The 21,684-nt window shown below is 39.8% G+C and overlaps 1 protein-coding gene across 1 annotated transcript; it reads left to right on the top strand.

The window, feature by feature from the left end:
* The first annotated feature begins 18,863 nt into the window (after nt 1–18,863).
* On the top strand, nt 18,864–20,511 carry LOC141641601 (UDP-glycosyltransferase 91D1-like). Its single transcript, XM_074450257.1, has 2 exons — nt 18,864–19,688; nt 19,897–20,511. Exons 1-2 carry the CDS (start codon nt 18,864–18,866, stop codon nt 20,509–20,511), a joined length of 1,440 nt encoding a protein of 479 aa, XP_074306358.1.
* The last annotated feature ends 1,173 nt before the right edge of the window (nt 20,512–21,684 follow it).

Genomic DNA, 21,684 nt, shown 5'->3' with positions numbered 1-21,684 from the left:
GCTTTGACTGAGGTGGGGACAGCCCTCACTACTACAAATGAGCACTTGGGCCACGGCTAAATTCGTGGCGCAAGTGCTTAATTTCCGTGGCTAAATCATTTTGCCACGGGAATACCTTCCGTGACGCAATTGGCCGTGGCTAACAGATAGCCACGGGGAAAACAAGAACGTGGCTATTATTGAATTTTTGGCCACGGAGTCTCTCGTGGCTAATTACTCCCGTGGCCAAAAAAATTTCCCGTGGCGAAAAAATAATTCACGTGGCAAATAATATATATGAAAATTAAATAAATAAAAACGTAAAATAATTTTTTTTTTCACAATGGATATTTGATCATATATGGAACCGTGATAATCTAGTTACTTGTTTCGCTAGTTAACTCGATTCATTTGAATCGTTATTTGGTTTTACCAGTCATGCATCTGTGCACATCGGAGAGGCTTCCCAGGAGGTCACCCATCCCAACACTACTCTCACCTGAGCACGCTTAACTGTAGAGTTCTTTTGATGTGCTACCGAAACTGAAAGTTAACTTTGTTGATATAATTAGCACTTTGAATCCTAATAAGTTTAATTTTATTTCTTTCAAAATTTACTTTTAGTACTATTTAATTAAAAAAATGTTACATGATTTACAAATTTTCGATGTTAACCTCCCGACTAATAATTTTGACGTCTTTTTTATTTGAAGTCCGCATAATCATTTTCTCCAAAAAGTAAACTTAAACTTTTTTTTTCCTAAAGTTTTTTATTTCTTTAGTTTATCGACATTATTATTTTCATTTCTCTTGTACTCATTTTTTCGTATATTTTTTTATGCAAATTCTATATTATGACCGTCGTACATGCGATATGAAAATGTGGCCTATTTTTTGTAAAATAATGACCACTTTTTATAACTAATGGTTTCTTTCGCCAAAGTGGTCTCTATTAACCAAAAGGTAGTCACTTTTAACCCAAAAAACGCGAAAAAGATTGTCGTACAACAGAATTGCTTACTTGGCTAAACTCATTTATGTTTGTTATGATTTATCATTTCTTTTCTCAAAATTTTCACATTATTTGCACATGTAACATTAAATTATTATAATTTTTATATTTTCTCTGTGATGTGCTCATTTTTAATGAAAAAGATTCTCCATACAGAATTTTAATATTGATAATTTTTCCAATATGTTTTTTTCTTAAATGATTTGTGGGAGATCATTTTTTTTACTTTCATTTCTTAGCGCAATTATTTTATTTAATCAATTTTGTAATCTAATTGTTGTTTCTTTTTCACTCCCAAAAACATTTTCCCAAATTTTTTTTCTCAACAAGTTACCTTTTCAATTATTCTCATTTAGATGGTTATATCCGTCTAAAGATGTAGACACGTCAAATATTTCACCACTTTCATAATAAGATAACTCCCACCTTCTCACTTTTGTTTGTCTTATTATGAAAGTGGTGACATATTTGACCCGTCTACAACTTTAGACGGATAGTGTCTGTCTAAAGTGATATTTTGTGTTACATTTTATATCAAGTCCAAATCTTTCTATAAATATCTTACAAATAAAGTTTTAAATATAATTTTGAATGAAAAAGTTTGATAATATATTAATTTTAGATTTCTCTAAGATAGATGGTAAATAATTTATTTATTTAATTGAATATGTTATGTCTTTAAATGTGATACGATCATTTAAGATTGTTATTCAAGATTATAAAGTCTTAATTAAAAAAAATGAAATTCACGACTTTAATAAATGAAATTATATATTAAAACAAATTTCTTAAATTATCAATGTTTTGAAAAACGTACAAAACATAATTGTGATTTGGAAAAAATCAAAAAAACTTAGACGATAAACTTTTCTTTGCTTACATATAAGTTTATAAAATTTTAAAATTTCTTATTAAAGTAAATAAAATAATAAAAAATATTAATCAAATTAATCAAAGTGCTTCCAAAATTTTATATTTAAATGTATTTTCATATTATTTATATTTGATTAAATTTCATTCAAATTTTGTATTAAGCAAACAATTTTTAGGTTTACCTTAGCATGAAAATATCTTAATTTAAGTCGTAAAAATACTCGTCACGGGTGTTTGTTAGTTCGTGGCTAAAAAAGTTTTTGTCACGGAACATTCCGTGGCTAAGTAAAATTTCGCCACGGGTGTGACATAGCTCGTGACTAAAATGAATATTTGCCACGGGTGTAGCCTAATTTGTGACGCACGTGACTTTTTGTCACGGGAAAAGTTATCCCGTGGCATAAATTTTGTTCCAAAATGATGAATAAGTTTTTCCCGTGGCCAAGCAGAATTTAGCCACGAATTATAAATTCCCGTGGCATAATTCGTGGCGCAAGTGACAATTTGTTGTAGTGCCTATTTCAAAATAAGCTACCTCCCAAGCAATCAGACCCGGGTAGTTTTTCGATCCCTTGTCACATAGGTATGCAATTGATTGATAATGCGCTATGCGATTTAGGCGCTAGCGTAAGTGTTTTACCTTTGTCTCTAACTAAGAGACTTGGTGTGACAAAGCTGAGTTGCACCAACATGACTGTCCAGATGGCCGACCGTAGTCTATCACGGCCACTAGGTGTAGCAGAAGACGTACCTGTTCAGATCGGGAAGTTCTTTATTCCCGTTGATTTTGCCGTCTTAGATATCCCCGAAGATGTGCACACCCCTATCATTTTAGGGAGACCATTTTTGTCCACTGCCCGTGCAGTAATAGACGTCGGGGGGAAGACTTTGACCTTCCAGGTAGGGGATGAGGAGCTGACTTTTCATCACCAAGTTCCGGAGGGCTCCCATGCAAGCTCGGCCTTGCAATGCCCTTTCTTCTCGTTGACCCTATTATTGACACTCCAGATGAAAATTTGGAGAATATTGCTGTTATTGCTAACCCTCCGCCTCATACTGAGAGCAAAAAGGAGGAACATTCGTCTGTTTTCCTTACTGCAGGTACAGATGAAGGCAAGAAAGGAGCTGTCAAGGGACGCGGTGCAACCATTATCAATCAAACTGGAGCCAAGGATGCAAAAGAAGATGACAGAGGGGCGAGAACGAAGGCAGTTCGAACCTACATAGATTGGAACTATGTTCCTCCTCCTCTTGCAAACAGGAATTCAAGCTCATGGAAATCAAAGAGGACGGTCAGTGTCGCTGAAGTGACGTCCTCCAGTCAGAAGCCCACGAAGGGGCTACTGAAAGCTAATGGGAATTAAACGGGGAAATGCCCCGTGTAACAAATTGTAATAAATTTCGTTTGAATTTCTTTTGAATTTCTTTATTACGTTTTTAATTAGGACAATTAGTTTAGACATTTCTTTAGCTTAGACTGAGACTATAGACTGTGTTTTCTACGTTTTGGTATTTTGGGATATGTTTGGATATGTTTTATGCAGGTTTGGGGAAGATGCACGCAATTCAAGGAAGAAAAGACGGAAATTCAAAGAAGTCTACACGAGGAAGTCCTCGATCGAGTACTTTTTGTACTCGATCGAGTGGAAGTTGGTTCGATCGAGCTTGCTGGCTACTCGATCGAGGAAGGCCACAGAGGAATTGATCGATCGAGAAGGACTGTTACTCGATCGAGCAAAAGGGACAGCAAAAGTCCTCGATCGAGTGATTAAAACCACTCGATCGAGTGAGATGAACAGGGACAACGGGAGTTTTCTTTCTTAAACTCTTTATTTCCCTAATCTTATTTCATTTCACTTATAACTTCCGTCTAACCTCTCCCTAATGTGCGATTGTTTTTCCCCCAAATCCCCATTTCCTGCCCAATATTATCAAATCCACCACCAACATTCTATCACTAGCACTGAATTCTTCAATAGCCCCTTGTTTTCCCCTTATTTTGTGTTCATTTTCACGGTTTTCAAAGGGAATTAGGGTTTGCGGTTTTTCAATCGAAAATCCGCCTTTGTTGCTTGTTTTTTGAAGTTTAATTGCTTGTATAGGATCATCATCATCAAGTAAGTGTTCCTTTCACACTCTTTGCATTTTATCTTTAATTAATTCGAATTTCTTGAGGTGATTGAATTAGGGTTCGAAAATTCCTTGTCTAGTCGAATTTATTCGATTAAATTGTGTTTATTTGCCCTTGATTAGCTTGTTGATGATATTTTCGCAATTCCTCCCTGTTTCTACATATTAAATTCGAATTTCGCGCGATTTCCGCGATTAGGGTTCCTGTGAGTCGAAATGTGTCGACTGTCAGACGGTTTTCTGTTGCCTTGCTTGCTTAACTTCAGTCCATGCTTACTTAACGCTGTTGTTAACTGCCGTTACCGTCCCCTATCACCTTTATATGCTGTGAATTATTAGGAATCTCGTGCTGTGAATGGTTACTCTCGACTGCCCGGAGTCATACATGCCCCCATTTTCGGTTTTCATGCTGTATTAGCCCTTTTGCAGTCACTGCTTTATCATATTATCACCACTCACATGCTGTTTTTCGAAATTTTTGAGGAATTGTTTGGTTTTGATTGCTGTACGTCGATTGTTTCGACCAATAGGGCCATGCTTTTTGCTGTCACATGTTGGTTAGCGGTTGTTTTAACCACGGTTAGCAGCATCTTCTCTTATTCGTGCCCTTTGATACTTTGCAGGATGGACGCGAGTTCTTTGCCTTCTACCAGTACGTCCTCCAGCTCGTCCAGCTCGTCGCAGAACGAGTCAGTGGTCCCTGCTGTCACCACTACTGCCCTGGTAACCACTATAGTTCCTGCCGTTACCACTACTCCTACCAGGCCTTTCTCTTTGCTGGACTGCGGATTCATCTCCCGCTTCCCGCAGCTTGGTATGGTGCCACCGAGGCCACACCCGCAGGCTAGCCAGTTAGCCGTCACTTCCAGCCCTTTTGAGGCTGTTGCTACGGGGGAGAGCGCACTCACACCTCTACCGAAGATGCCCACGGTACGTTTCACTTCAGAGGCTCACCGGAAACGGTTAGTCGCTTTACTTCGCTGCCCTCTCTCTCCCACCCGTTTCCTTGCGCGAGCTGACCTAGAGACCTTAGGCATTTATGAGGAGGTCTGTAGTTTGTTGAACGGGACGGGTATGTCGGGTCTGATTACCATGCAGGAGGCTACCATTCGTACCTCTACTTACGAGTTTTTTAGCTCCTACTCTTTTGACACCGACTCTTACCAGGCTGACCACTCCAGTTCTTGCATTCACTTTCGACTCCGCAACGAGTCGCACCACTGGACCTTGGCCAAGTTTGGGCAGGTTTTGGGACTAGTTAGTGACGGTCCCACTGCCCCACCTCGAGAGCTCCTTCAGCCACTTTGGGCTGCGCTCTCTCACACCCCCTTCCAGGCACGGAAGGGCGCTCATATTCACTTACCTGCGCCCCGTTACTACTTGCGTCTGTTAGGAGAGACCATTTTTGGGCGCCCTGAGCCCAATAACGTGACCAACACTGAGCTAGCGATTCTCGCGGGGTACCTCAACATTGACTACGGTACCCCGTTTGTTCTAAACATTGCCTATCTGGTAACTCAGCATTGGAACGGAATTGGGACTCGGGTCAAGACCGCAGTTGTCTGCGGCGGGCTGGTGACTAGGATTGCCCGCCACCTTTACCCCAGTGAGCCCGGACTCACTGCACCTGATCAGATGGCTCATCTTGACCTGGATGCCATGGCTGACTTGACCTGGTTCCCAAAGGCGAAGGGGAGTGCGAGGACGTGGAAGATCTGTGGTTCCACGTCTGTTACCTTGCCGTGCTCTACCCTTCCCCCACTTTTACCGCTCTCATCTGCTGCTGAGGGAGCGAGGCCACCTCCACCTACCTACCACCTTACCTTCACCCCTCCTTCTTCTTCTAAGAAGAGGAAGCGGGAGGCCGGAGCATCCTCTAGCTCTCAGGCTCAGACCCAGACCCAGGCCCAGGCTGGAACGACCCCCACGCCTCAGCTTACACCCACTCAGACTCCCACACCTCCACCTTCACTCACTCCACCTCCTTCTGGTTCGGTATTTCCGGCCAATTTTGTCTGCCCTCCTGTCTTAGAGGCGCCCGAGGTCATGGACCAAGGGCGTCGTGATGCCGCGCTTTCGGATCTGTGCAGGTACATTACTGAGATGAGACGGGATATGGCTTTGGCTGTATTCCCGCTCTACGAGTTCCACATCCGAGCCCGGCGACCGATTCCAGAGGGGTGGCCGCATCCTTCCTTCTACCGATACCCAGCGGACGGGTACCCTCCACTACCTTCTGACTCAGAGTCGGAGCCGGAGGAGACAGCGGTAGCACGAGAGGTGCGGTTACGGGCAGAGCAGGCGGCACACCGAGCTGCAAGAGAGGAGGAGAGTGACCCTCCGTTCGTACCCGATCCGGAGGACCAGGATGGAGATGACGACTGAGTCCCCCCCTTGTTTGCTGCTGGTTTGGGGAGACCGTTTTGTTGAGTCGGAGTACCTGAGAGACGGCGGTGCCGACGACGAGTAGCTACTGGTCTACTCACTTCCCCAGTTTTCTGGCCGGTTTTGGGAAGTTCGTGTTTTGTATGTTCTCTCACTCCTTTTATTTCGTCTCCTTTATTTTTCTTTTATTGGTTGTATACTCCCATCCCCCATTTTTCTGCTGGTGTATGCTGGAGGACAACGAGGGCGTTGTCCGTTTTGGTTTGGGGAGGGTATTGCATCCTTTTGAGTCTGCATCTGCATTTGTTTTGCATTCACGTTTAATTTTTCAGCTTGCATTTGTTGTTTATTTTCAAAAAAATCAAAAAAATCCAAAAAAATTAGAAAATGATAAAATTCAAAAAATTTTCACGTTTATTTTTGCATTTAGGTTGAGTCGGAACGGTAGATTCCCGTGATGAAATTGCACTTAACTTGTCAATTCACTTGAGCCTTGCACTTTATTGATGGTTTTTAGCTTTGTCATACGCATAGTCTACGAATTTCTGTTCAAATAATAGCTGACTGTTTAGACTTGATCTGATAAATTGGCAAACTACTTAAAAATTCTGAGTTTTAGAGCCATAACTGGTGCCATTCATGACCAGTTCGTTAGGAATTTTGAGAGTAGTACTCCTTGCATAGCATGTTCATCTTATTTGCACATTTATGACATTCAATTTCTCGTCAAATGCACATATTCGGGTCTGCGGTTGGTGTCACATGCAGGGAGGGTCTTGCAAATTCCCCTTTCTTCACATCCTTCACCCATTTAGTTCCACATTGACCAAAACTTGCCTTTTGACCCATTAGCCACAGTCCAAACTAAGCCTGCCTAGTCAAGCTAGTTAGTCTGTCCTTTTGTGGTATGTTTTCCGTTGCAGTTTGGTCCGTAATTCCCGTTTGGAGTTGGTGTTTGTATTAAGGAAGGAGGAAGAGAAAAAAAAAAGTGTTGGAAAAAGAAAAAAAAAAAAGGAAACGTGAAAGAAGAAAAAGAAAGAAAAAAAAAAAGAAAAGAAAATGAAAAAAAAAAATGATGAGATTCACGTAAAAAAGAAAGAAAAAGTTGTGAAAAAGTTGTACCCTCTTGTCAGAGTTGAGAAGATGTTTGAAGACGTACAATCGACAAGAGGGTTGATTGTTTCAGTTAGTTGTCTCAGACGGTGTTTAAAAAAGGGAATTTTTGTGACCGTCTAGCTCCTCCACTCTTATGCTATATTTTTTGAGGAGATTGTGCTTTCAGTCTAGTGAGTTTTGTGCCAAGTGAAGGGCACCTGTGTTTAGTCTTTCAGACAGTTGAGATTCGGATAGTTTATCATGGTCCTGTTAGGAACTAGCTTGACGCTTTTACCTCCACTTTTCCATAACTTGTTTTGCCTTTTCTCACCTGAACCTCACTATTCCCATATTATTTGCAAACCCTCGGCTGTGACGGACATTTTTGGTTGGAGTGTGTGCATTAGTACTTGAATTGTCTTTCATTTTTGTTGCATGCATGCTATGTAGGTCGCAGTTAGGCGAGTGACTGTATTTTCTTCTCTCTTTTACACATAACATTTGCCCTTTGCTTCATGAGAGAAGAGTGACCACGTGAGAGTCCGGTTTTGTTGGTCTTGCAAGGTCGATAGGTCAGCTTTATTTCTGAACAGCTTATAATTCGTTTGCGTATTGACTGTCTAGCTTTAATTGTTGATTTCTGTTGCATTAAAGTGGTTCAAGTAGACAAGTTAAGCTAGCTCTGAGTTATCGTTTCCGTTCCATTAGTTTAGTTTTGAGTTTACTCGAGGGCGAGTAAAGGTTTGGTTTGGGGAGATTTGATACGTGCCTAATGTATAGTCTTTTTGGCCTATTTCAGCACGTATTCCTATGCATTTCTTTACTGTTTTTATAGTATTTTGCCCCGAATTGGCTACTTTGGTGTATTTTGTCCTTTTTGTAGGGATAATCGCGGAAGTAGCGGAACCATACTCCATTTCGTCCTTTTTGCATGCATTTAGAGGAGACGGGACTGTCCCGGAGTGAGATGTTGCACTTAGAAGTGTCGTTGCACGCATTACGAGGCATTTGGGTGAAGACGTGAGCTGAATTGAAGACCCAAGTGGTCTATCGAGCTGTTTGGTGGACGATCGAGTAGTCCATAAGCTCCCCAAGGCTCGATCGAGCTATTCCTTACTCGATCGAGTAAGCTGCATTTGACCAAGTCCTCGATCGAGAACCCTGCTGGTCGATCGAGGAGTTTCTGCTGAGATCTTGCTCGATCGAGTGGTTTAACCCACTCGATCGAGTGGCTTTCGACTCTATGGGCTTTAATCAGTCCGTGTTTTAATTATTTCCGCAATAACACTTTGTGTTTGGCTATTTAACCTATGTTTTACTAGGTTATTGGTCATCAACCTTTTACCTGTTCTTTTTATCATCTTTTTACTCTCTTAGTTGATACATTAGACACTGTTACTTTCTACGTTGCTTCAACCTTCGATTGCTACTCTTGTTTCCGGAATTGCTTTGCTCGGATTTCGAGTTCTTTACGCCGGAATTTGCTGGATTGTAATTCCCTTCCTTCTTTCAATAATAATTAACCTTCTTGTTGTTTTTAATTCTTGTTTTTGTTATCGTTCTTCCTTGCCCTAATTTTTATTATTGAATTTTATTGTTATTTCGTTATGTCATCTGCTGGGAATTTATCTGCTGTTAGATTAATTACGAGTATGAGTAGCTAAACCCCTTCATGTTGGGATTAGGGGATCTGCGGTAGAATAATGACGACGTAGTGAATGAATTAGACGAATTGATTAAAGAGACTCTGTCACTATAGCAATATAACTGTAATTCTCGACCTAGTTGAGTGCACGCTTCTATGTCACCCATTAATCTGGCTACAATTAATCCTGGATCGAAAGATTGGACTAAATAGGCCTGCTATAAACAGTAGACTACCCTAATGAGGGCGAAAGTTAAGTTAGTGGTATTTTAGGGTGGGAAGTGGACCGAAAGGACCTTCTAATATCCGTCTCGCATTAGTTCGTCTGAGTCATTTACTGCTAAGTTGTTGAACTACCGTAGTGAACCGAATTCCCGACATGTCTCCCTCTTATTGATAGTTTAATTCACTTCTTGCTTTACTGCTCTTGCCTTATTTCTCTTCCTTTCAACTCCGTAGTTAGAATCAAAAATTTAATCAAACCCAATTGTTACCATAGATTAGAAATAGATAGCTGTAGTTGCATTACCTCCCTGAGGATTCGATACTCGACTGCCTCTACTACATTTTTAGTTGAGACCGTTAGGTTTTATTTTTGACAGGTACGCGACAGACGTGTCAAGGACAAAAGCTACCAAATGCCAACACAAATATATGAGATACCAAATGTCACTATGATGAAACGGTGTACCAAAACAACGCACACAAGACTCCAAAAACAAAATCTCCTCCAAACGACATGGCTAAACGTACCGTCGTACCAAACTGTCTCAAAGAAGCCACAAACGCCATTGAACAAAACAAATGTCTCACTTGAGTATACTAGGTGTCATGACCACCACAAAAATGCCTACACCAAGGCAACAAAACTCAAGCCGAAACCAAACAAAAAACAAACATTCTCAGCGAGCACAAATGACCTCCATCAAAGGTACAAATTGTTAGACAAGATAGTCCAACCCAAAAGCTCCAAAGAATAAACTCCCGTCGAAGTTTCAAATGACCCCTTCCGAGGTCCCAAACGGCTCTCTTTCAAGAGCCACAAACAGCTCCACCTGGAGCCCCAAATCGCCCCACCTTTTGGGGCGTAGACCGCCTCATTGAGGCGCATAGACAAAAGTAGATAGTGTAACACCCCCATACTCCAAGTGCCTTATCAGGACCACTTAAGGCACGGAAGTGCTACCATCTCGGTTCCCCGAGGCAATGATAATCATAAGACAATTAAGAAACGTACTTTAAAAGTAAATATAGTTTAAGTGATTACATGATCAAAACCAAAACTCGCTAAACGAAATACAACATTCTCGCACGGTCTCATCGCTAAAACTATCAAAGCTATGAAACATCGTCGACACAAAAAGACTTCTAATCGCCACGTGATGACTCATCCCAGCTATCCCATACGCATCATATCATACCTGCTCAATAACTGCTCACCACCCCCGAATGGATCACCACAGTTTTTAAAACATTTAAACGGGGTCAGTACTAATCACACAATTTATATAAACCAACAATAAGATAAACAGACAGCTTAACCGTCACACATATACAACCACACCAATTCCAACAATCTCAATCACCGATCGTCCACTTTGGACCCGACCACCGCCAGCTGGGGGACCGCAGCCGCCCACCACCAAATCCCCGCTCCTCATAATGAGCGATAACCCTGTCCATTAATGTGCACATCCCCTTCCGTGGCGGGTTCCACGAAGGGCAAAACTAGGGCGTGAAGCCACTCCCGCAAGTGACTCCACTCAGCCGAGAATCATCTCGAGAACCAGAGACAACCAATCACAATCACAATAACAACCGTCACAATGCAACTACGATATTAAACAATCAATCTCAACACATCAACAATAATCCCATTATGGGACTAATACCGAGTAGAAAATCCTACCCGGAAAGCACAACTATCGACGGTCTCTACAAATTGTCTCAAAAGGCTCTTCTACGAAACCTCCTCCTATCATACAACATACAAATGCTACCAAATCACAAACTACTCAAAAACCCCCAAATCCCTAGATTAGGGTTTAACCAACTTAAAGGAAAGACAATAAAAAGGGTACATAGATCTTACCCCCGACGCAAGGAACTCAACGGTATAATCAACGCTCAGAACTGACCTTCCAAACTCCGGGTATTGCTAATAATGCGATTAGGATGAAGAACTTGCTTGCTTTCTCTCTTAAACAGTAATTTAGGTTTTGCAGAAGTGTTTTAGAATAATGACGACAAAGCTTATATACCTTAATCGCATAATTAACAAAACCCGAGAAAACTCCCCGTAAAACCGGCTACTCGATCGAGTACCCAAGGCTACTCGATCGAGTACCCCCTTACTCTATCGAGTACCTAAGGCTACTTGATAGAGTACCCCCTTACTCTATCGAGTACCTAAGGCTACTTGATAGAGTACCCCCTTACTCTATCGAGTACCTAAGGCTACTTGATAGAGTACCCTACAGGTCAGAAACTTTTCTAAAACGCAACTTACCCTTACTCGACAGAGTAAGGCCTACTCGATAGAGTACCCCAAGACTCATAAAACCGTACTATTACAGATAGCTTGTCTAGAAAACCCTGTAGCTTGACCTGTATCGGAATAGACTCCACCTTACTGTCAACACTACTATTCTCACTAAAGCTATCCAAACCCGAATTATCCAGAATATCACCAAGTGACCCAAGTGACCCAAACTGGATGTGCTTCAAAGTATCATTCACATATCCAAGTTGCATATGCCCCAACTTAGACTCGAGAGAGACAGAAGAATGATTACCTGATGCTCCAACAGTCAGCACAGTGCCTTGAAGGACATAAATAGTTCCTTCCTTAACACCCCTCCAAGTAACAGAAGAACCTTTACCAATACACAAAGATCCACCATCACTTTGAAAACTGTAGCCCTGATCAACTAACATCCCAAGTGATACTAGATTTCTCTTCAAACGTGGAACATGCCTAACACCTTCTAGAAAGATAACAACACCATCACATGTCCTAACCCGAATAGTACCAACTCTAAGCACCTCACAGATAGACCCGTCACCCATGGCAACATTGACCCCATGTGAAGCTTCAGAAGAAGTAAACCATTCCCTAGACGGACACATATGATAAACGCATCCCGTATCCAAAATCCAACTATTCGAAGAACATGGAACAACATCAACAACGAGAGCATAATCTTCCTCGGAATCGTATTTAGCAACCTTTTGTGCAACAGCAGAAACACCAACTTCCTTCAACTTAGGACACTGATTTTTCCAATGACCCGGTTCTTTGCAGTAATTGCAAACATTCTTACGAGGACCCTTAGACTTGGTTTTACCCTTACTAGAACTCTCCGAATTCACAACAAGCCCTACATGACTACTATCTACAACACCACCTGGCGCTACTCGGCGCAAATCCCTAGTGTGAAGCGCTGACCTCACTTCCTCTAGGGTCAAAGAATCTTTACCAACAACAAAAGACTCCACAAAAGTCTCAAACGAATTTGGCAAATAAACTAACAAAATCAAGGCAGCATCCTCATCATCTACCTTAACATCTAAATTACGTAAATCAAGTAAAATAGATCAGTTAAGACGGTCTAGATGGTCCTTGAGAGACGTACCTCTTGCATACGAAGACCAAACAAACGCTGCTTAAGAAGCAACTTGTTGGTTAGAGTCTTTGTCATATACAAAGATTCCAACTTCAACCACAAACCTATAGCAGTTTACTCACCGGCAACCTCAACCATAACATGATCAGATAAACATAACATAATTAAAGAATGAGCCTTCTCCTCCAAGACTACATTTGCATCTGTCTTTGTTGTCTTTGATGCATCAGATGAACTACCTGCCGAATTTGCTTTTGAGATAACAGACCAGACGCCTTGCTGTCTAAGCAAAGCTCTCATCTTTAACTGCCACAGCCCAAAATTATTTCTCCCAGTGAACTTTTCAACATTCAAAACATTCGTTCCCGACATCTTTTCACCTGAAAATCAAGAAACCCAAATAACGCCTAAAAGACAAATAACGCGGAAGCAGATCCCAAATCAGAACCTTAGCTCTGGTGCCAATTGTTGTAACGGAGGCGTCCCGTTACCCAAATAGTTAATTGATAAGGCGATAAGAACAATAAATAACGAATGTAAATAAAGTTGACACAAAGATTTACGTGGTTTACCAGTAAAATAACTGGCTACGTCCACCCTGCGAGGAGATCAAATTTCACTATGTGGAGAAAATAGTACAACAGTAGACCGATACACACGCGCTCAATATGAGCCAAAAGTATACCCTATTCTACCAACAAATATAGTAGTCTCAAAGGAACAAAAGAAACTACCCCAATAAGACGAAGGACAAATAATCTTGAGGCCTACCAAGATCTGAACAAACTCCTCCGATCTTCAAAGACAGACGAACACCAATAATAGAGCCCGGAACAAATTGAGTTTTCTTCTTCAGAAGGAATCTCACAAATCGACCCTCTTTATTGTGCTCTCAAAACTCTCTCTTAATTTAACCTAGAATAAAACTTGGGTCTTTATATATTTATCTCACCCAAGATAAAATATCTAGTCTAATCCCCTATATTATATACTAAATGAATAGGAAAAACTCAAAGTTTTCCCGCCTAAAATATTTCCCCTATTTTGATATAATCTATTATTTGCTTTCCTATTTCAATATAATCCCTATTTAAGATTTGCTTCTAGGTTTTTTTATGATAAAAATTTCGTTTCGGTAAGATAAGTTGTAACTAATAGATATGCTATTAAAAAAGTTATAAAACCATATCATTAAATTTGGGTAAAAACCTTTTTTCATTAAAATACACATTTTATGCTATGAGTATTACTTAAATTATTTTTTTCTCTCAAATCAAAATACAATGATAAAAAATGTTAAAAAATAATGAATTGTCAATTTACACTCTATAAATATTGTATACTAAAAGGTAAAATTTTATAAATACCGTGCAATATTGCACGGGGCATATACTAGTTAAGAAATAAACTAATAGACCTAATACAACCGAAACCCGCGAGAAACAAAGTAGTGAAGTACCTCGCATATCCTATGATTAATGGTTTCAGTTGCAGATACAATTTCCCACGTTGTGAGATTAGATCAGATCTTCAAAGTCAAACTCTGGCAATTGGGAATATTTTGCTCATGAAGTGCTTCACTACATCAACAAAACAAAAAGAGGAACTAATTGTTATGCGGCCCTCAAATTGGATATGAGCAAGGCTTTTGACCGCGTCTCTTGGCATTTCCTCATGTCTGTCATGAGACATATGGGTTTCCCTATACACTGGCGCAATCTCATCTGGGAATGCATTTCAACGGTTTCATACAGGATTCTTATAAATGGCACGCCTTCTCAAGCTCTACAGCCTACTTCTGGTCTGCGTCAAGCAGATTCTATATCCCCTTATTTGTTTATTCTCTGTATGGAAGTTTTATCACGACAGCTTGCCAAGGCAGAACGGATGAAATCTTTTACTGGAATCAAGATCTCAAGATATGCGCCTCCTTTATCACATCTATTTTACGCGGATGATGCTCTACTTTGTTGCAAAGCTACAAATAATTCCTTCGAAGCACTGCGAGATTTACTCAAGGAGTTTGAAGTTGGGTCTGGGCAAATGATTAATTTGGACAAGTCATACATTAAATTCAATCCGAACACGCCGGTGGATTTCCGCGATCATTTGACGACTATTTTGAAGATGCCCACGGTTACTCATTTTGGTGATTATCTGGGTGTTCCAATTGATATCCCGCGGAAAAAGTCGGAACCATTTCTTCCTTTAATTGACAAGATTACTACACGCATTACTTCTTGGACAGCACTTCATCTAAGCCAGTCGAGTAAGCTTATTCTTATCTCGTCTATTTTGTTAGCTTCTCTTAATCACATTTTATCTTGTGTTCCTTTGCCACATGGGGTCTGCCGTAAAATTGATGCTCTTATTACCGCCTTCTGGTGGCGTAATGATTGGAACAAGAACACTATACACTGGCTTCGGCGTGAGATTTTGCAGTCTCCAAAGGAATATGGTGGTCTCGGTATTAAGAATACATTCTTGTTGAGTCAATCCTTGCTCCTCAAGAACTTCTGGCGTATTACTACTCATCCGAATACCTTACTTGCAAAGTTTTGGACTGCTAAATACAAGAAGGATCTACCTATTCCGACATCCAGGTCTTCTGTCTCTAATGTCTCTTATGCATGGACTGGTGTGTGTCGTTCAGTGGATTCAGTGAAAGATGCTATTTGCTGGAAATTAGGCAGTGGTAAATTAGTTGATATTTGGTCTAGTCGGTGGGTGAATGGTGAGTTACCATCTTTTAGTCCGTCTTTTTCGGAGCCATCACCATCTTTATCATCTTTTATTTTGGACTCGGGGGACTGGAATCCGTCTATGCTCTTCCGTTATTTTTCTCCTAAAACAACCAAGGACATCATTGCTATGGAACCTCCAGCCCCTGATATTGATGACTTTATTTATTGGAAATTTACTGAGGATGGTAGTTACTCAGCAAAGTCAGGCTACTTCTTTCTTTGGTCACAAACTTTGTCTGCTACCTCTGCTCGCTCTAGGATTCATCAATTTCCTTGGCAAATTGTATGGACAAAAAAGATGCCACGCAAGTTGTCAATCCTTATTTGGCGTATGGCACACAATATTTTACCAACGAATGCTAATTTGCTATCACGTGGCTTGAATGTCGCGCAAGACTGTCATCTTTGCCACTCCTCTCCCGAAACCATGAGCCACTTGTTTAGATCATGTACTATAGTACAGCATTTATGGAAATCTTCTTGGCTGGGTATTAATCCCATGGCGAACCCTTCTACTCCCTTTCTCACTTGGATGGCGGATTTCTTATCTTATCTTAACCGTCAATCTTTTGGAACGGATACGGATTCCAATTTGATCTACTTTGGTTGTGTCCTTCGTGCTATTTGGACCTTTCGAAATTGGGTTGTTTTCAAAGATTGTCCTGTTGAGCCTGCAGGTATTCATCGCCTCATTACTGATCTGGTACGTTCTAATTCTCAGCTTCATCTGAGTAGGTCGTCGTTTCAAACACATGTTGTGCGCCTTCCTTTTATTAAAAATGCAGGCTTTACTTCAGTACAACAAGAGCAGGGTGTTTGCATTTTGATCTCTACACACCGACTACGGTCCTCACAATGTTTCACTGGTGCTCTATTTGATTCGGCCTTGGAATGTTCAATTTCTAAGACCGATGCAGGCGGGATCATTGTTTGTTGCTCTTTCGCACGATTGCTTGTTCTAGCTATGGGCTATCTTTGAATGTAAGAACTATACCCATGTTACTTTCAAGGTTACAAGTAGAAAATTATCCACCGTTACGCAAACTCGTTGCCGCATACCACCATCTTGTCGGCACTCTGTCTTTAAGATCCGTACTTTGTTTGTACTTCATCCTTTCTGGTCTGTAAGCCTGGCTACAGGCTAAACTCGTTGTAATTTGCTAGTCTTTTAAATATAAATGGGTTTATTGTTGTCAAAAAAAAAAAAAAAAAAAAAGAGATTAGGAAAGGTGGAGGGACCCACTCTTTCCAAAACATAAACCCAAATCACGTGGAAACTAAGCACGCACACATGTACCTCAATTAGTTTCTAGCGTCAGACTTTTCTGCGACTCACAAAGAGCTCGGTATTAGACCTCTTCTACTCGCTTAACTTTGTTCCCCTTCATGTTTTAATTTAGACCGTCTTCGACACAAATTCAAGGCATATATTTCTAACACATACAAAGTTGAAGATAGGAGGTGTGAAGAGCCACGCTGAAGTGAATCCTTTAGTTTTGAAGCTACGTGGAATATTTAGATTATTTTTGGTACTTCACCCGTCACAAACTTGAACCACCACAAACTTGTGGCTGATATATCTGTCACAATAGAGACTTATTGAAGAAATAAATAATACTATATCTATCAACTAAAATGTCTGTGCTTCGTTTAAATTATTATTTGTACTTACTTTGAATATAAAGATTTATGGACCCTAAAAATTATATCAGTTCATTAGTAATTACCGTACAGAAATGATTAACCCATAAGGAAAAGGTAAAGAAATTCGCAAATTGTAATTTAATACGGACTGTTTTCACGTCTGAAATAAGGCGGATACAAATATTGTCCTTTTTTTTTATAAAAAATTTAACCATTAAATTTGTAGAACGTTTTAACTTGAGATGTCAACTTTTACACGGTAAATGAAGTGAGAAAGACTATAAACATGTTGCCGTAGAATAATTTTTTTGTATTCTATAATGCTTACATGTTATCCATCGTATTTAAGACGAAAAACAAACGTCTAAAGAAAGACGCACTGAAAGAACTTATCAAAACGGAGTACACAAACACAAGTTCAATAGTTAACACACTTAAAAAAAAACTACTACTATGCATTTCATCTAGCATAGAAAAAACGAAAAATCTTTTTCAGACGGGCACTTTTCCCGTCTGAAATAAGATCAGTAAAATTTTGCCATTTTTTAATTAAATGTAAGCAGTTAATATAATAATTGTATAATATATCCCCTATTGTTTTTTTAAATGTTTATTTATATTAATAAATAAAATAATGTTTTTCTACACTTTTTATATCGAATTTTAATAGTAGTCTTTATCATTTACAATATTAAATAACTTAAAAATGGTTGTATAATCGTATGCAAACACAACTGCTGCAATTGAAAAACATTGGATACCGCATGCGAAGCACACGACTTTCCAACTAGTCTTTTAGAAAAGAAAGACATAGGTCATCACGGGTGCACAGTAGGAAATTGGTCATCTTGTTGACTAACTAATCAAGTTTGAAGATGTAGTTGATGATGATTAGAGAAAACGATGTGTATTTGAGTATTTATATACTTGGAGTAGGAAATTGGTCAATTATGTCCAATTTGGGTTTCTCTCCCAACTTTTCAGTATGGAGTATATTCGGTAAATAGGTCGGGTCGTGTTGTATTCGTGTTAATATTATAAGGGGCTAACTTATGACTAATTTAATATTGGCAAGTACGTATAGTAGGAAATTGGTCAATTATGCCTAGTGGGCACAGGTTAGAAAAACCGTTTAAATAAATGGGTTATTCTTGTTGAATTCGTGTCAAAAGCGCTAACTTGGCCCACATAAGTTTCGTGTTGTGTCTGAGTCACCTTATTTACATAAATGGGTCACAATGTCTTGACCTAACTACCGAAGATGTCTTTGTCTAGTGGTTAAGACAAATGTATTGTGCACAATAGGTTTTAGCTTCGAATACCCCTCCTCTCTATTGGACAAAAAAAAAAAAAAATCTCTCAACCACAACTCACTATTTCGTGTTCACCCTCCTTTAAATCAAACCCGATTACACTAATTAAATAACCAACGATTTTACTTAAATCACCAACAATGCACATCCCTCTTCACCATCTTGATTCTCACAAGCTTGACAAGTGCTGTACAAAGGTGTGAAATGAGTGTATACATTCCGTTTTTCAGTTGCACAAATTAAATGCATTCCTTGGTCTACATACTACGCGTATACGTACTTGCCAATCCCGGATATCCGGACATGCACGCATGATTCTTGCATTTCCATCCCCTGCCTTTTAAACCACAAGACAAGATTAGTCCATCTCTCAATTAAAGCAAGCACACCAACATTCTTCTCTGCAAATTTGCATCAATGGCGTCCGAAAACACGAAAATGTTACACATTGTTATGTTTCCATGGTTGGCATTTGGTCACTTGCTCCCCTTTTTCCACCTCTCAAAATACTTGGCTTCAAAGGGACATCATATTTCCTTTCTTTCTGCTTCTCGTAACCTCCAGCGTCTCCCGAAAATCCCTCACAATCTTCTCCCCCAACTGACTCTCGTCCCTCTCCCGCTTCCCCTCGTGCCAGGCTTACCGCCAACGGCTGCAGCCACCACAGATACACCCTCCGGCAAGATCCCTCTCCTTCGAAAAGCTTACCGTGGTCTTCAAGAACACGTATTCAGGTTTTTAGAAGATTCTTCTCGGGTTGATTGGATTGTACATGACTTAAACCCATGGATTGGTTCGATTGCAGATAGATTTGGGATTAAAAAAGCCTTCTTTATCACCACCAATGCATGGACGATTTCAGTAGTTGCGTCACCACTTGACAGTCTCGATGAAGAAGGCTTTTTTAATAATCGTCCATGCATTGGTGGTGATGATATAGACGACAATCTCCTTTGTCGTCTCCGTCAGGCAAAAAAGAGTCTTGGAAACATCGATGAAGTTTCAGAGGAAACAGGAGCTTCAATCAAAAACACTGACGTAATCCTGATACGTGGATGCGTGGAGTTGGAAGCCGAGTCTTTGCAACTGCTTGAAACGCTTCAGAAGAAGCCTGTTGTCCCTACAGGTTTGATGCCGGTTTCCCATGATGACGACCATGACAGCGACACATGGCAGACAATAAAAGGATGGCTAGACAAGCACAGAGAAAGATCAGTACTGTACGTGGCCTTGGGAAGTGAGGTAAGTTGAAAAAATGTAACAGCATCGTGTTTCCTAGTTTTGGTAAAGGTAGAGAGCTTACTCGTATTGTAAATACAACCGTTTTTCTAACGTGTGCCCTAAGGGCACTCATTAAGAAGCCATATAAGGAAAGATTCTCAAGATTAGAGTACACGTTAGAAAAACCGTTGTAAATAAGTTAATTTTTGTATTCACTTTTCATTTCAAGACAATTTATGAAAAATATGTATCTCCTAATCTTATCAAGGTATCACCGAGGCAAGATCAAATCACTGAGTTAGCCTTCGGTCTAGAGCTATCCGGGTTGTCCTTCTTCTGGGCCTTAAGGAGAGCAGAAGGTAGCTCAGTGGAAATACCAGACGGGTTCCAGGAGCGTATCCAGGGACGCGGGTTGGTTTGGACTAAATGGGCTCCGCAAAGCAGGATACTGGCACATGATTCAGTAGGAGCGTTTTTGACGCACTGTGGTTGTAGTTCGGTAATTGAAGGGGTTCAGTTCGGAAGGCCGCTGATAATGCTACCATTTGTGTTAGACCAGGTGTTAAATGCCAGAATCCTGAAGGAGAAGCAGATTGGTGTTGAAATAGAGAAGGCTGAAAACGATGGGTCGATTAATAGACGGTCAGTAGCGGAGTTAGTGAGATTGGTAGTCGAGGATGAAGCCGGTAGTATATATAGAGCAGAGGTTGTGAAAATGAGTCGAGTAGTTGCTGATATAGGCTTACAAACCCAGTATTTTGACAAATTAGAGGAGTTTCTGAGGAACAATGGGCCTGGGCCTGCTCATTTGTCCAGGAACAAAATTAAGTTACTTGTCGATTGAGTGTCAAAGGAGTCATCATAATATGAGGTGTACAATATGAAAAATGGTCTTATCTAAATTTTTTGGGCACAATCTTATCTAATTTTAGTAACATTTAAATTGTCATCGTTCTATAAATGAGCGGAGTTATTACTTTGAATACGAGCTTATGTTATGTTAATAAATTACTACAGAGTAGGTGTTCCGTTACTTTAAACTTCTAACACATTAATTATGAGATATAAAATGGGACATGAAAAGAGAACAGAAAATTCTAACTGAGGTTTTGATCTTTTAACCTCTGTAGTAACTAGGAGCTATTTGAACAATTTTTATGGTACCCCTTAGACCCCTAATTTGATCATTTATCGCATAATACCCTTTTAACTTTCTCTCTACTCCTATGATTCAAATGTATCTAACAATTTATGTTTTCGAAGTAAGGGGTACTTTCTGTACAATTTATTAGGGAAATATGAACGTGCCACCAGGTGATATTGAAAATAACTGTAGTGATATTGTAATTTGGTATCACCCACTAACGTTATCCTCAAGAGTCTCATGTATACATGACTTCTTTTAAAACATCTGATTTAATTCATTTTTTAGTCATTAGATATGTTATTAGTGAAATAAACTGAACGAACTCGGTTGTATTATGATGATGGCCAGTGGCCTGGGTATGTTAGACTGTAAATCTTAATCTTATACGTATATACTAATTAAAATTTAAAAATATCACAAAAATTCCAAATTTTCATTGTAGATTCAAATATTTTAATTTCACATAGAGAAGCAAAACTAGCCCACTTTATTCCTACAATTAACGGTGATGTGTTTAAAATTTGTACGGAGTAAGTACACTAGTCCTCTTGAGTACATGACATTTGAATTCCACTGAAAATTGAAATTTAATCCAAACACGACGTATTACGTATAGTGTATTTAGTGCACTTTCCCCTCTAAATTTATCGGCTTTATAAGAGGGTTAGGTTGAGTATACTTTTTTTTTTGACTATTTTTGATTTTTTTTGGTGTATCTTATTTTATAGATTATGATCCTCTTAGATAAAATTATTTAGGATTTTTTCTAACGAGTGCCTTTTTTTCGGATTGGTTACATATTAAGAGGCACCAAAGTTGGGTTTGTGTGAGTGGTAAGGCTCTCATCTCTTAAACAAGTGGTCAGGGGTT

The sequence above is a fragment of the Silene latifolia genome, chromosome 2 (assembly GCF_048544455.1).
Source record: "Silene latifolia isolate original U9 population chromosome 2, ASM4854445v1, whole genome shotgun sequence".
Lineage (NCBI taxonomy): Eukaryota > Viridiplantae > Streptophyta > Magnoliopsida > Caryophyllales > Caryophyllaceae > Silene > Silene latifolia.
This window is presented reverse-complemented; position numbering and strand designations above follow the sequence as displayed.